Below are 15,260 nucleotides of genomic sequence, written 5' to 3' on the forward strand. Positions count from 1 at the left end.
ACAAGAAATTTGTGGAGTGGTTGAAAAACAAGTTTTAATGACGCCAACCTAAGTGTATGTAAACTTCCGACTTCAACTGTATGTATGTGTGTATGTATGTGTGTATGTATGTATGTATGTATGTATGTATGTATGTATGTATGTATGTATGTATGTATGTATGTATGTATGTATGTATGTATGTATGTATGTATGTATGTATGTATGTATGTGTGAGTGTATGTATGTATGTATGTATGTATGTATGTATGTATGTATGTATGTATGTATGTATGTATGTATGTATGTATGTATGTATGTATGTATGTACAGTGGGGAGAACAAGTATTTGATACACTGCCGATTTTGCAGGTTTTCCTACTTACAAAGCATATAGAGGTCTGTCATTTTTATCATAGGTACACTTCAACTGTGAGAGACGGAATCTAAAACAAAAATCCAGAAAATCACATTGTATGATTTTTAAGTAATTAATTTGCATTTTATTGCATGACATAAGTATTTGATCACCTACCAACCAGTAAGAATTCCGGCTCTCACAGACCTGTTAGTTTTTCTTTAAGAAGCCCTCCTGTTCTCCACTCATTACCTGTATTAACTGCACCTGTTTGAACTCGTTACCTGTATAAAAGACACCTGTCCACACACTCAATCAAACAGACTCCAACCTCTCCACAATGGCCAAGACCAGAGAGCTGTGTAAGGACATCAGGGCTAAAATTGTAGACCTGCACAAGGCTGGGATGGGCTACAGGACAATAGGCAAGCAGCTTGGTGAGAAGGCAACAACTGTTGGCGCAATTATTAGAAAATGGAAGAAGTTCAAGATGACAGTCAATCACCCTCGGTCTGGGGCTCCATGCAAGATCTCACCTCGTGGGGCATCAATGATCATGAGGAAGGTGAGGGATCAGCCCAGAACTACACGGCAGGACCTGGTCAATGACCTGAAGAGAGCTGGGACCACAGTCTCAAAGAAAACCATTAGTAACACACTACGCCGTCATGGATTAAAATCCTGCAGCGCACGCAAGGTCCCCCTGCTCAAGCCAGCGCATGTCCAGGCCCGTCTGAAGTTTGTCAATGACCATCTGGATGATCCAGAAGAGGAATGGGAGAAGGTCATGTGGTCTGATGAGACAAAAATAGAGCTTTTTGGTCTAAACTCCACTCGCCGTGTTTGGAGGAAGAAGAAGGATGAGTACAACCCCAAGAACACCATCCCAACCGTGAAGCATGGAGGTGGAAACATCATTCTTTGGGGATGCTTTTCTGCAAAGGGGACAGGACGACTGCACCATATTGAGGGGAGGATGGATGGGGCCATGTATCGCGAGATCTTGGTCAACAACCTCCTTCCCTCAGTAAGAGCATTGAAGATGGGTCGTGGCTGGGTCTTCCAGCATGACAACGACCCGAAACACACAGCCAGGGCAACTAAGGAGTGGCTCCGTAAGAAGCATCTCAAGGTCCTGGAGTGGCCTAGCCAGTCTCCAGACCTGAACCCAATAGAAAATCTGTGGAGGGAGCTGAATGTCCGTATTGCCCAGCGACAGCCCCGAAACCTGAAGGATCTGGAGAAGGTCTGTATGGAGGAGTGGGCCAAAATCCCTGCTGCAGTGTGTGCAAATCTGGTCAAGAACTACAGGAAATGTATGATCTCTGTAATTGCAAACAAAGGTTTCTGTACCAAATATTAAGTTCTGCTTTTCTGATGTATCAAATACTTATGTCATGCAATAAAATGCAAATTAATGACTTAAAAATCATACAATGTGATTTTCTGGATTTTTGTTTTAGATTCCGTCTCTCACAGTTGAAGTGTACCTATGATAAACATTACAGACCTCTACATGCTTTGTAAGTAGGAAAACCTGCAAAATTGGCAGTATATCAAATACTTGTTTTCCCAGCTGTATGTATGTATGTATGTATGTATGTATGTATGTGTGTGTGTGTGTGTGTGTGTTTGTGTGTGTATGTATATTATTTTACTGCTCTAGGGATGTAATTATTGTTTGGATAACCTTATTTACTATTATGTTTTACCTGACTTTTTTTTCACTCTTTATGCAGAGAACACCGTAAGAAGTATTATTTAATTACCACAGTAAATTATTGGAATGTTTGTTTATGTGTCAATTAATCCCATATGGAATGGGTTGTCAATTGGCGATTTGACACGAAAATAACATTAATTCTGCCACGACCGTCGTATGAATAATTGGACAAAGGCGCAGCGTGAGTAGAGTTCCACATTTTAATGATAGTGAGACTTCCAAAACAACAAAGATATAACGATCGTAAAATGCGTAGCGCACATAGGCACTCACACAAAACAATCTCCCACCTCGCAGGTGGGAAAAAGGACACACTAAGTATGATCCCCAATTAGAGGTAACGATCATCAGCTGCCTCCAATTGGGAACCATACACACACACACCAACATAGAAATATAATACCTAGAAACCCCCCTAGTCACGCCCTGACCTAAAACACCATAGAGAACCCCGAGGGCTCTCTATTGTCACGGTCGTTTAAAGGAGTGGACCAAGGCGCAGCGTTTTGAGCGTACATACTTATTTACCGATGTCGGTAAATAAATATCAAAACGACACGTGAAGCCAACGTAGTGCATCCAGGCAACTAACAAGGACAACTACCCACAAAACCAACTTGGAAAATGGCAACCTAAATAGGCTCCCCAATCAGAGACAACGATAAACAGCTGTCTCTGATTGGGAACCCATCCAGGCCACCATCAACCTAATTAACCCTAGACAATACAAAATCCCCATAGATAACAAAAACCGTACACAAGACAAAAACCCATAGACAATACAAAAACTAAACAAACCACCCTTGTCACACCCTGACCTAACCAAATAATAAAGAAATCAAATATAACTAAAGTCAGGGCGTGACAGTACCCCCCCCCCCAAAGGTGCGGACTCCCGGCCGCAAACCTAAACCTATATGGGAGGGTCTGGGTGGGCATCTCCCCGCGGTGGCGGCTCTGGTGAGGGACGCAGACCCCGCTCCACCTCTGGCTTTACCCACTTTGGTGGCGCCTCTAGAGCGGGGACCCTCGCCGCGGTTGGGATGGCAGCTCAGGACAGACGGGCGAACCTAGAGGGAGGAGACGGAGAGACAGCCTGGTCCTCGGAGGAGGCACAGGATAGACCGGGCCGTGAAGGCGCACTGGAGGTCTCGAACTAAGGACCTGCACAACCCGTCCTGGCTGGATGGGGATTTGACCCCGGCACTTGCGGGGCGCAGGCACAGGACGCACTGGGCTGTGCAGACACACGGGAGACACAGTGCGCAGAGCCGACGCAGGATATCCTGGCCCGAGGAGACGCACTGGCTGTCTGGAGAGCAGGGCTGGCACCAACCGCCCTGGCTGGATCCTCACCCTAGCCCGGCAGATGCGGGGAGCTGGGATGTAGCGCACCGGGCTAAGAGCGCGTACTGGGAACACCGTATGCTCCACCGCATAAACCGGTGCCTGACCAATACGACGCCCACCACGGTAAGCACGGGGAGTTGGTTCAGGTCTCCTACCTGACTCAGCCACACTCCCCGTGGGGCTGCCTCTCGGGCTTTCTTGCCAGCCGTGTTCCCTCATAACGCCGGTTCCCTTTCCTGCTGCCTCCGCTCTCCTGGCTGCCTCCACCTGTTCCCATGGGAGGTGATCCCTACCAGCCAGGATCTCCTCCCATGTGTAGGATCCCTTGCCGTCTAGAATGTCCTCCCATGTCCATGAGTCCAGATTGCACTGCTCCTGGTTCCCACGCTGCTTGGTCCTTTTTTGGTGGGTAGTTCTGTCACGGCCGTTTAAAGGAGTGGACCAAGGCGCAGCGTTTTGAGCGTACATACTTAACAATAAGTATGAAAACGACACGTGAAGCCAACGTAGTGCATCCAGGCAACTAACAAGGACAACTACCCACAAAACAAACTTGGAAAATGGCAACCTAAATAGGCTCCCCAATCAGAGACAACGATAAACAGCTGTCTCTGATTGGGAACCCATCCAGGCCACCATCAATACGATATAGAGTGTATTCTCCACTGCCTTCAACGCTATCTACAATACGGTATTACTGTGAACTAGAAGGTGGATGTCTAAAACAGCAACTCTGGGTTACTCCGCGCGCACACACACAGGATAGGTAAACGTCCTCTGTAGTGTCATTACGGGCAGCAATCATCTTAAACACTCACAAAACTATTTCCCATCCAGCATACATGTGAAGGTCCCCTTGTCCCTGTAAACTAGGTTGAGGTGTGTGTGTGTGTGTGTGTGTGTGTGTGTGTGTGTGTGTGTGTGTGTGTGTGTGTGTGTGTGTGTGTGTGTGTGTGTGTGTGTGTGTGTGTGTGTGTGTGTGTGTGTGTGTGTGTGTGTGTGTGTGTGTGTGTGTGTGTGTGTGAGAGGGTGCGTGTTAGGCGGGCACGTGCAGGCAACTCACTCAGGTGCTTCGCTATATCACATTTGATATCGTCCGTAAGCTTGAGTTCATGTGCACACAAAAAATCATACAATGATGGAAAGACCTGTGTGTTGTCCTTGTTAATGCAAACAGAGAAGAGCTCCAACTTCTTAATCATAGCTTCTATTTTGTCCCGCACATTGAATATAGTTGCGGAGAGTCCCTGTAATCCTAGATTCAGATCATTCAGGCGAGAAAAAACATCACCCAGATAGGCCAGTCATGTGAGAAACTCGTCATCATGCAAGCGGTCGGACAAGTGAAAATGATGGTCAGTAAAGTAAACTTTAAGCTCGTCTCGCAATTCAAAAAAACGTGTCAATACTTTGCCCCTTGATAACCAGCACATTTCTGTATGTTGTAAAAGCGTTACATGGTCGCTGCCCATATCATTGCATAATGCGAATAAAACACGAGAGTTCAGGGGCCTTGCTTTAACAAAGTTAACAAGTTTCACTGTAGTGTCCAAAACGTCTTTCAAGCTGTCAGGCATTCCCTTGGCAGCAAGAGCCTCTCGGTGGATGCTGCAGTGTACCCAAGTGGCGTCGGGAGCAACTGCTTGCACGCGCGTTACCACTCCACTATGTCTCCGTCATGGATTTTGCACCATCAGTACAGATACCAACACATCTTGACCACCAAAGTCCATTTGATGTCACAAAGCTGTCCAGTACTTTAAAAATATCCTCTCCTGTTGTCCTGGTTTCCAGTGGTTTACAGAAGAGGATGTCTTCCTTAATTGACACCCCATAAACGTAACAAACATATACCAGGAGCTGTGCCAGGCCAGCCGCGTCTGTTGACTCATCCAGCTGTAACGCATAGAATTCACTGGCTTGTATGCGAAGCAGTAATTGTTTCAAAGCATCTCCTGCCATGTCACTGATGCGTCATAAAACAGTGTCATTTGATGAAGTATTTGGGGCTTGCCTGTCCTAGCCACTCGGTAGCTCACCAGATAAGACGCTTCCTACTTGATGATGGCGCCGATGGAGATGGCAGCATCGCGACTAGCTCTTAAGCAACTCTGCAGTATTTTGTTTGTTTATGTATTATTTTTTATGTTATTAGCTCAGGAATTATTTTGTGTCATTACATACAGCCGGGAAGAACTATTGCATATTAGAGCGGCGGTAACTCACCAGAACTTCCAGCATTATGACCAGGACTATGACTTCCCTGGAGCGGATCCTTTGTTTACTCTCCCCAGAGCAATCAAACTTCTTCCAGAGGCCAACCCAAAACAATGCCGGGAAGCAGAGGTACTCGAGGCAGTCTTCTGGTCCAACTCAGGAAGCGTGCACATCACCCACCGCTTCCGAGGAATTTTACTCACTAATGTCCAATCTCTGGATAATAAAATTGATGAGTTCAAGGCGAGAGTTGCTTTTCAGAGGGACACCAGGGATTGTAACATACTCTGCTTCATGGAAACATAGCGAGATATACTGTCTGACTCTGTAAAGCCAGTTGGGTCCTCAGTACATCGCGCCGACAGGAACAAACATCTCTCCGGGAAGCAGAACGGTGGAGGTATATGTTTTATGATTAACGACTTATGGTGTAACTATGATAACATACAGGAACTCAAGTCCTTCTGTTCACCCAACCTAGAATATCTCACAATTAAATGCCGACCGTACTATCTCCCGAGATAATTTTCGTCAATAATAGCCACAGTGGTCTATATCCCCCCAAGAAGATACCACGACGGCCCTCAAAGAACTTCACTGGACTTTATGCAAACTGGAAACCACATATCCTGAGGATGCATTTATTGTAGCTGGGGATTTTAATAAAGCAAATTTGAGGAAAAGGCTCCCGAAATCCTATCAACATATTGATTACTGTGCTCGCACTGCTAAAACCCTTGACCATTGCTATACTATCTTCCAGAATGCATACAAGGCCCTCCCCCGCCCTCCATTCGGTAAATCGGACCATGATTTCATCTTGCTCCTCCCCTCCTACAGGCAGAAACATAGGTATTCCTCTTGTCCAGATGGGTTAGGGCAGTGTGCAGTGTGATTGCGATTGCGTCGTCTGTGGACCTATTGGGGCGTGGGCCGGCAGCCTTGTGGTCTGGGCCGGCAGCCTTGTGAGGGTTAACACGTTTAAATGTTTTACTCACGTTGGCCACGGTGAAGGAGAGCCCACAGGTTATTGTCCTCAAAGCGAGCAAAGAAGTTGTTTAATTTGTCTGGGAGCAAGACGTCGGTGTCCGCGACAGGGCTGGTTTTATTTTTGTAATCCGTGATTGACTGTAGACCCTGCCACATACGTCTTGTGTTTGAGCCGTTGAATTGCGACTCTACTTTGTCTCTCTACTGACACTTAGCTTGTTTGATTGCCTTACGGAGGGAATAGCTATACTGTTTGTATTCGGTCATTTTTCCGGTCGCCATGCCATGGTTAAAAGTAGTGGTTCGTGCTTTCAGTTTTGAGCGAATGCTGCCATCAATCCACGGTTTCTGGTTATTGAAGGTTTTAATAGTCACCATGGGTACAACATCACCGATGCACTTGCTAATTAACTCGCTCACCGAGTCAGCGTATACATCAGTCTTGTTGTCTGAGGCTATCCGGAACATATCCCAGTCCACGTGATCGAAGCAATCTTGTAACATGGAATTTCTAGCCCTTCTTATTAATGCTATCTGTTGCTTTTATACATGTCTTATTACTCGAAAGTCGTCTTTATTCTCGCTCCAAAAACTCCCGTGGCTTATTTTTCAAATTGTCATGTTTCGTTTCAAAATGTCTGCGCAAGAGTGAAGGTTTTCTGCGAGAGAGTAACGCTTAATGTGATTGGATGTTAATTATTTGACTAGGTTACCTGCATTTGACATTCTGCTGTTATTTCGCTGAACACTAGTTCAGTCATTTTTGTCAGTGAAACAAGGCTACTCAGGCGAGAAAAAAACCTCACCCAAATGCATAGCCCCGTTGGAAAATATAAATGCACTGTTTGACTTTTTTTTTTTTTTTTTTTAAATGTGAATCACACTTTTATTTGGCGTACCCCCGACGGCATAGCGTACCCCAGTTTGGGAATATCTGGTTTAAAAGAACAGTTTTCTCTGAGTCTCATTGTGCATGGTTTAGAGCCTGATATACACTGGGACAGGTACATTCAATTGAGTCCCAATCCTACTTCGGCTGTTAATATTATATTGCAGCACGACAGGGTGTGTGAAGGCAAGGCAGGATGTACATTATGGTAAAGACCTGACTCAGCATAAGAGTCTCTCTCTCTCTCTCTCTCTCTCTCTCTCTCTCTCTCTCTCTCTCTCTCTCTCTCTCTCTCTCTCTCTCTCTCTCTCTCTCTCTCTCTCTCTCTCTCTTTCTCTCTCTCTCTCTCTCTCTCTCTCTCTCTCTCTCTCTCTCTCTCTCTCTCTCTCTCTCTCTCTCTCTCTCTCTCTCTCTCTCTCTCTCTCTCTCTCGGTGCATGCTGGGTGTTTTTGGAGTCTGAGTGTTTGGTGTGGAAAGCTCTATCCTAACTAACTTTCTTGATTCTTTTCTTTACATGTTATTTTCTATGGTGGAGGGTTAATGCAATATTTGTTTTTGGCGGTATCCAAAGTTTTTTTTTTCAAAGTTAGGGTGGAAAGAGGACAGAGTAACTTTCCTGGGGGTTGGAAGGTGTAGTGTGCGCAATGGCTTCTCAGCCTAGCGCGGAGGAGACGCTGTCTATACAGCATGGATTCAGGTGTGTTCCTGAGAACGGAGTTAAGGTGGAGGAGGTTCTGCTCGCGGTCGGTGAACAGGTAGGAGCTGAGTTTATACATTCTGCTTCTAGAATGAACAAAGCTGTGGTTGTGTTCATGAAAAGGGCTAATTTGGTCGGTAGGCTAATTGCTAGCGGAATATTTGTAAGGGATGTGTTGGTGTCAATTTCACCTCTCTCTACCCCTTCAACAAGAGTTGTAGTGGCAAATTTGCCTCCGTTTATCACGGATGATCAAATTAGGAAAGAGCTGAGTCGTTTTGGTAAGTTTGCTAGCGGTTTCCGTGTACTGTCAGCAGGGTTTCAGGCAGATGCCGTTAAACACGTTGTTTCGTTCCGGAGGCAAGTGTTTATGTTTCTGAACAACAACGAGCAACAGCTAAATGTGCATTTTAAAGTGAGGCATGGGGAGGGTCTCTATGCAGGTTTTGCCAGCACAGATAGTCTACGGTGTTTTGAATGTGGGGATTTGGGGCACAAGAGCTTTGCGTGCCCACATAAAGGCCGTAGACAAGGTGAGGATACAAGCGCAAATGGGGGAAATCGAGGTCAAAATGCAGGGGGTAAGGAGATGCAGACAGCAGAGGCTGGGCCTAGTCAGTCTAGAGATGGTAGGGTAGTGGAGGCTGGGTCTAGTCAGGCTAGAGATGGTGGAGAAGCAGAGGCTGGGTCTAGTCAGGCTAGAGATGGTGGGGAAGCACAGGCTGGGTCTAGTCAGGCTAGAGATGGTGGGGTAGCTGAGGCTGGGCCTAGTTATGCTATGGAGGGTGGTGTAGAGGGTGCTGGGTCTAGGCAGGCTATGGATGGTGGTATAGCAGAGGCTGAGTCTAGTCAAGCTATGGATGGTGGGGTAGCTGAGGCTGGCCCAAGTCATGCTATGGAGGGTGGTGTAGATGATGCTGGGCCGAGTCATGCTATGGAGGGTGGTGCAGATGATGCTGGGCCGAGTCATGCTATGGAGGGTGGTGTAGATGATACTGGGTCTAGTCAGGTTATTCTAGTGGATGAGGAGAGTATAGTGGGGAAGTGTAAGAGATTAGGGGGGGAGGAGGAGGGTGTCAAGCGGAAAAGGAAAAAGGGTGTGGACAAAGGCACCATGGAAATGTTGCCTGTTGCTGTGGGTGAGGCCCTAACCAGAGAGAAAGGGCAGGTGGTCAGGGTGGGAGATAGAGAAGAGGAGGAAAGTGAGTCTGAGGAAGAGGATGAGGAGTTATTTTTTTCAGACTCCTCTTCAATTGGCCCGGAGCTGACAGCCAGTCAACCAGAGGGGTCTAAGTACACGTTGAGAGAACTGACAAGGTTCCTGAATGAGACTAAGGGGAAAAAAGTTAATCTTGAGGCTTTTTTTCCTGATTCTAGAAAGTTTGTAAGATCAGTACAACATGCTATGAGAAATGAGGGGCATGGTGTCCTCTCACCCAAGAAACGGTTTAGGTTGAGGAAGTGGGTCACAACAGTGCGTAAAGGTTTACCTTCAGACACTGTTTAAATGTTTAATTTCTTACTGACACTGGGGCTTTTTGAGCTTTCCTATTGGTCTATTTCTCTGCTGGCTTTTCTCCCACTTCTTATGGAGACTCTTTGGGTAGGCTCGCTTAATATAAATGGTGCCAGAGATGCGGGAAAGAGGAGTGTGTTGGGTGAATATGTAAAACAAAAGAAAGTACAGGTGTTGTTTCTGCAGGAGACGCATAGTGATGTGGTGAATGAAGTTGATTGGGGGCTCTGGTGGAAAGGGGCAAGTGTGTTGAGCCATGGGACAAATCTTAGTGCAGGGGTGGCAGTCCTTTTTGCACCGGGTCTGGCTGTAAAAATTTGCTCCTCAAAGGAGGTGTGTAGGGGCAGGTTGCTTGTTGTTAAAGCAGAGATTAACAACATGGGTTTTGTCTTTATAAATGTGTATGCGCCTAACACAGGGAGAGAAAGAGGGGTTCTATTTGGGAGTCTTAGACAGGAACTCTCACAAGTAGCGCCTGAGGAGACGCTGGTGATCGGAGGTGACTGGAACTGTACAATGGATTTTACAAAAGACAGAAATGGGGAAGAGCCTCATTCAGTGTCAGTGGGAGTGTTAAGGGACATCTTTAATCAGTTTGACCTAGTGGATGTTTGGAGAACTAAACATCCAAACACAAGACAGTATACGTGGGTGAAGGTTTTTGGGGCTAGGGTGAGTGCAGCTCGACTTGATCGTTTTTACATGTCCAGGAATCAGAGCAATAGGCTGCTGGGTGCTACCATTCTCCCAGTGGGGTTTTCGGATCACCACATAACCATGGCTCGGCTGTCTATTTCACCAGGGCCCCGGCAGGCATCTTATTGGAAGTTCAATGTAAAGCTCTTACAAGATGCCACTTTTTGCTCAGGTTTCCAGACTTTTTGGGAAAGATGGGGGCAGCGAAGAGAGGAGTATGAGTCTCTGAGTCAATGGTGGGATGTGGGGAAAGTGCAAATTCGGCTTTTCTGTCAACAGTACACAGCTCTCTCATCCTCAGAGGCTAGGAGAGTATTGGGGGAACTAGAGCGGTGTATTAGTGAGATGGAGGTAGAGATGGTGGGGCAAGGCAATGTAGGCCTCCAGGCTAACTTAGCCGAATTACGTAGGGACCTGGGTAGTTTTTTCCAGGTTAAAGCAAAGGGAGCACTTGTAAGAGCTAGGTTCTCCATGCTAAAGGAGATGGATGCTCCCAGCTCCTTCTTCTTTGGTTTGGAAAGACAGAGCAGTGAAGCCAAGGGTATGCATTGTCTACGGCTGTCTGATGGGCGGGTGACCTCTGTGGTGGGGGAGATGCGGGAGCGGACTGTGGAGTTTTATACTGAACTGTATAGGGCAGAAATGTGTGATCCTATGTGTGCTCAGGTCTTGTTCGCAGGACTCCCTAAGCTCTCTCGGGCACAGAGGGATGAAATGGACATTCCTCTGTTGTCACATGAACTGGCAGAGGCCGTAACCCAGATGTCCCCCGGTCGTGCACCCGGGGTCGATGGACTTCCAGTGGAGTTTTACAAAAAATTCTGGGGAACTATTGGACAGGATTTCTTTTGCGTGTTGCGTGAATGCGTCGAGGTAGGAGAGTTGCCAATGAGCTGCCGTCGGGCGGCACTGACTCTCCTGCCCAAAAAAGGGGACTTGTGTGAACTTAAGAACTGGAGGCCTGTGGCATTACTCTGTGCGGACTATAAGATATTTGCCAAGGTCCTCTCTAACAGACTGAAGTCCCATCTGGACTCTATAATACACAAGGACCAGACATATTGTGTACCGGGACGCTCAATCACGGACAACTTGTTCTTGATTAGGGACATGTTGGACTTGTCGAGAGGTTCTAATGTGAACTTTGGACTGGTCTCTTTAGATCAAGAGAAGGCTTTTGATAGAGTGGATCATGAGTATCTGTTTAATGTGATGTCTGTGTTTGGGTTTGGGAAGAGCTTTGTGAACTGTGTGAAGCTGTTGTATGCTGGGGCGTCATGTATGGTTAAGGTGGGAGGGGCGCTCAGTAGGCCTGTCTGGGTGAGACGGGGCATTAGACAAGGATGCCCTCTATCTGGGCAGCTGTACACACTAGCCATTGAGCCTTTTTTAGGACTGCTACGCAGGAAACTGCGGGGAGTGTGCTGGACAGGCATGGAGGTGGTGACAGGAATAGCAGTCTCAGCATATGCAGATGATGTTTCTGTGATGGTCAGGGATGGGCAAGATATGCAGGAACTAGAGAACAGTCTGAAGGTGTACGAGGGAGCTTCATCAGCTAAGGTAAACTGGGGAAAGAGCAAAGCTCTGTTATGTGGGGCATGGGGGGATAGGGCTCCTCCTCTGCTTCCAGGGGGTTTGCAGTGGGGTTGTGAAGGGCTTAAAGTGTTGGGGGTGTACCTGGGCTCGGAGAGGTGGGTCAGCAAGAACTGGGAGGGGCTGTCACAGGCAGTGGTGTCAAGACTGGCCAGGTGGAGGTGGCTCCTGTCCCAAGTGTCATATAGAGGGAGGGTGCTGATAATCAACAACCTGGTGGCATCTTCCTTGTGGCATAAACTGGCTGTCCTCAACCCCCCCGCCGGTCTGCTTGCAGACCTGCAACGCAAGCTGGTGGACTTCTTTTGGTCGGGCCATCACTGGCTGAAGGCAGCAGTGTTGTACATGACCGTCCACGAAGGAGGACAGGGCCTGGTGGAACTGGAGAGCAGGATGGCTGCTTTCCGGCTAAAGGCGGTGCAGAGACTGCTGTACCATACTGATGTTGGCTGGAGGGAACCAGCATGCGCGCTGCTGAGGAGAGCTGGCGGATTAGGGTTGGACCGGCAGCTGTTCCTCATGAAGCTGGAGAGGCTGAGTACAGCAGGTCTCTCAGAGTTTTACTCTGCGGTGCTGAGGGCCTGGCAGCTGCTAAGGCCCACACGAGAAGGGGGTGTGGAGCCTGGGCAGTGGGTGTGGGAGGAGCCTATTTTCCACAACCCAGCCATCCCTTTGAGATCGGTTCAGTCGGCCACCCTGCAGAGGCAACTGATGGCAGGGGGTTTACAAAGGCTAGGTGACCTGAGACTGCTGGGAGAGGAGGGGTGGAAAACCCCGGAGGTCTTGGCGCAACAAACAGGAATAACGTCTCTTAGGCTGCTGGAGAGATTCCTGGAGGAGGTCCAGGAGGCACTGTCTGAGCCGGTAAGGGGGGTGTTTGAGAGGCCAAAGGGAGAGGGGCCACCAATGTTTCCGCCACTGCAGGTGACGGCAGAGACTGGAGACTGGCAAGGGGGTCTAGAGGACTTGTTAGATTTTAACACTCCGAGCCTGGGGGAGTTTGAGGGGGTGGGAGGTAAAGCCCTCTACAACCTCTGCGTTAAGGTTAGGAACATTAGAAGCCTAACAGGAGTGAAGGCACATCAGTGGCAGGGGGTATGTGGGGCGGAGAGTATGGTGGGTTTTAGATGGAGGGCGCTCTACAAACCCCCAGTACCAAAGAGGTCAGGGGACCTCCAGTGGAGGGTTCTTCATGGAGCCCTGGCCACTAACAGCTGGTTGGCACGGGTTGATCCGGGAATTGGGCAGGGGTGTCCTTTCTGTCAAATGAATGAAACTGTGATTCATGTGTTTTCTGTGTGCACCAGGTTAATGCCATTAATGTCTCTGTTGGAATGTCTGTGTGACAGGTTGGGGGTGGTTTTTGCTGTTGGGATGTTTATAATGGGATACAGGTATTCGAGTAAGGAGAAAGAAAAATGTGTTTTGTTGAATTTTCTGTTTGCTCAGGCAAAATTAGCTATTTGGCTAACAAGGAGAAACAGGGTCAAAGGTGGGGGGATAACAGACCCTTTACTACTGTTTAATGGGATGGTCTCTGCGCGCCTTAGGGTTGAGTTTGAGTTCTATAAACTGATCAAATGTGTGGAGATGTTTGAGGAGATATGGTGTGTTGGGGGGGCTGTCTGTATTGCTGGGGAAGATGTTTTGGATATACGGTTGTAGGAGAGGGTATTGTTTTTGTGTATGGTGATGGTGGTTTGTATCATGTGGTAGATGGAAAGGTGAGTATGGTACATGTATGCAGTACAGGATATATTTTTGTTTTTTTATTTTAGGGGGGGGTGAGTTTTAAATGAAATGAGAATGTTTCAATAAAGAAAGACAAAAAGTCAAAAGTCTCTCTCTCTCTCTCTCTCTCTCTCTCTCTCTCTCTCTCTCTCTCTCTCTCTCTCTCTCTCTCTCTCTCTCTCTCTCTCTCTCTCTCTCTCTCTCTCTCTCTCTCTCTCTCTCTCTCTCTTTCTCTCTCTCTCTCTCTCTCTCTCTCTCTCTCTCTCTCTCTCTCTCTCTCTCTCTCTCTCTCTCTCTCTCTCTCTCTCTCTCTCTCTCTTTGCTGAGAGATGAATATAGAAGAGGTGCGTCTCTCTGACTGACACAGGTGTGTGTCACTGCAGGTGTGTGTTTCCTCTGCATTCGAGATGCCCAATACTGTCGGATATATCCCAATACAGTCACACACATAAACATACATACAACACACACACCTCCCTGCTGGGCTTTCTCCAGCTGACCCATCTCTCTCTCAGAGAAAGCACTGCTTTAGAGAACAACTAAAAATACCAGCCTGAGAAACAGAGACGTCCCACAGGACAATGCTGCAGGGAGAGAGGATGGAGAGAGAAAGAGAGATACAGAGAGAGAAGATGGAGAGAGAGAGAGAGGATGGAGAGAGAAAGAGAGAGACAGAGAAGACAGAGAGGAAGAGAGGTGTTTGTGTGTGAACAGAAAGAGAAATAAAGTATGACTGTATGTGTATGTTGAGGTGGTTGGTAGCATCAAGCTACCCAAATGGTGCTCCCTGGTGTTCAATTCAGCTCCCTGTAAGAGCCTTGGGATCAGGTCCAGGTGGGACCAACACAACATAAAGGAAACTAGCTCTGAGTGGCGGCCTTTGCGTGTCATGACTGGACAACACACACACAATAAACAGAGAGAGAGAGATCAGCTAGTCTGCAATAATTATACTGGCATAATGCCTAAATGGGATAATTGCTATTTAGGCCTGAGACTGGGACACAGGGGGAAGGAAATACTGATCAGAGGAAAACACAGACACAGAATACTCACTGCAGGCCGTGGCAGGTGGAGAGGGCCACGAAGGATTCAGGGATGCCCCGCACTATCCCCTGGTAATAACAATGTTCTCCTCCCTGAGAGAGAGAGAGAGAGAGAGAGAGAGAGAGAGAGAGAGAGAGAGAGAGAGAGAGAGAGAGAGAGAGAGAGAGAGAGAGAGAGAGAGAGAGAGAGAGAGAGAGAGAGAGAGAGAGAGAGAGAGAGAGAGAGAGAGAGAGAATGAGAGAGATAGAGAGAGAGAGATAGAATGAGAGAGATAGAGAAAGAGAAAAAGAGAGAGAGAGAGATAGAATGAGAGAGATAGAATGAGAGAGAGAGAGATAGAGAAAGAGAAAAAGAGAGAGAGATAGATTAACAAAACTGTCAGTGACATAGAGGATGGTAACTTTAGAGCCAATCCAACCTCCTGGCCAGAAACAACCAAAGATGTCAGCAATGTGTTGAAAGGTGGAGCTA

At 47.4% G+C, this 15,260-nt stretch overlaps 1 protein-coding gene across 4 annotated transcripts in view; it reads right to left on the bottom strand.

The window, feature by feature from the left end:
- LOC139572738 (disintegrin and metalloproteinase domain-containing protein 22-like) overlaps window positions 1-15,260 on the bottom strand; it is a 131,420-nt gene that overhangs the window by 53,495 nt on the left and 62,665 nt on the right. For all 4 annotated transcript variants that reach the window (XM_071395468.1, XM_071395469.1, XM_071395467.1 and 1 more), the window contains one exon: window positions 14,799-14,881. In XM_071395468.1, the coding sequence (XP_071251569.1) occupies window positions 14,799-14,881 (83 nt within the window). The remainder of the gene's footprint in view (window positions 1-14,798; window positions 14,882-15,260) is intronic.

The sequence above is a fragment of the Salvelinus alpinus genome, chromosome 4, assembly GCF_045679555.1.
Source record: "Salvelinus alpinus chromosome 4, SLU_Salpinus.1, whole genome shotgun sequence".
Classification (NCBI taxonomy): Eukaryota; Metazoa; Chordata; class Actinopteri; order Salmoniformes; family Salmonidae; genus Salvelinus; species Salvelinus alpinus.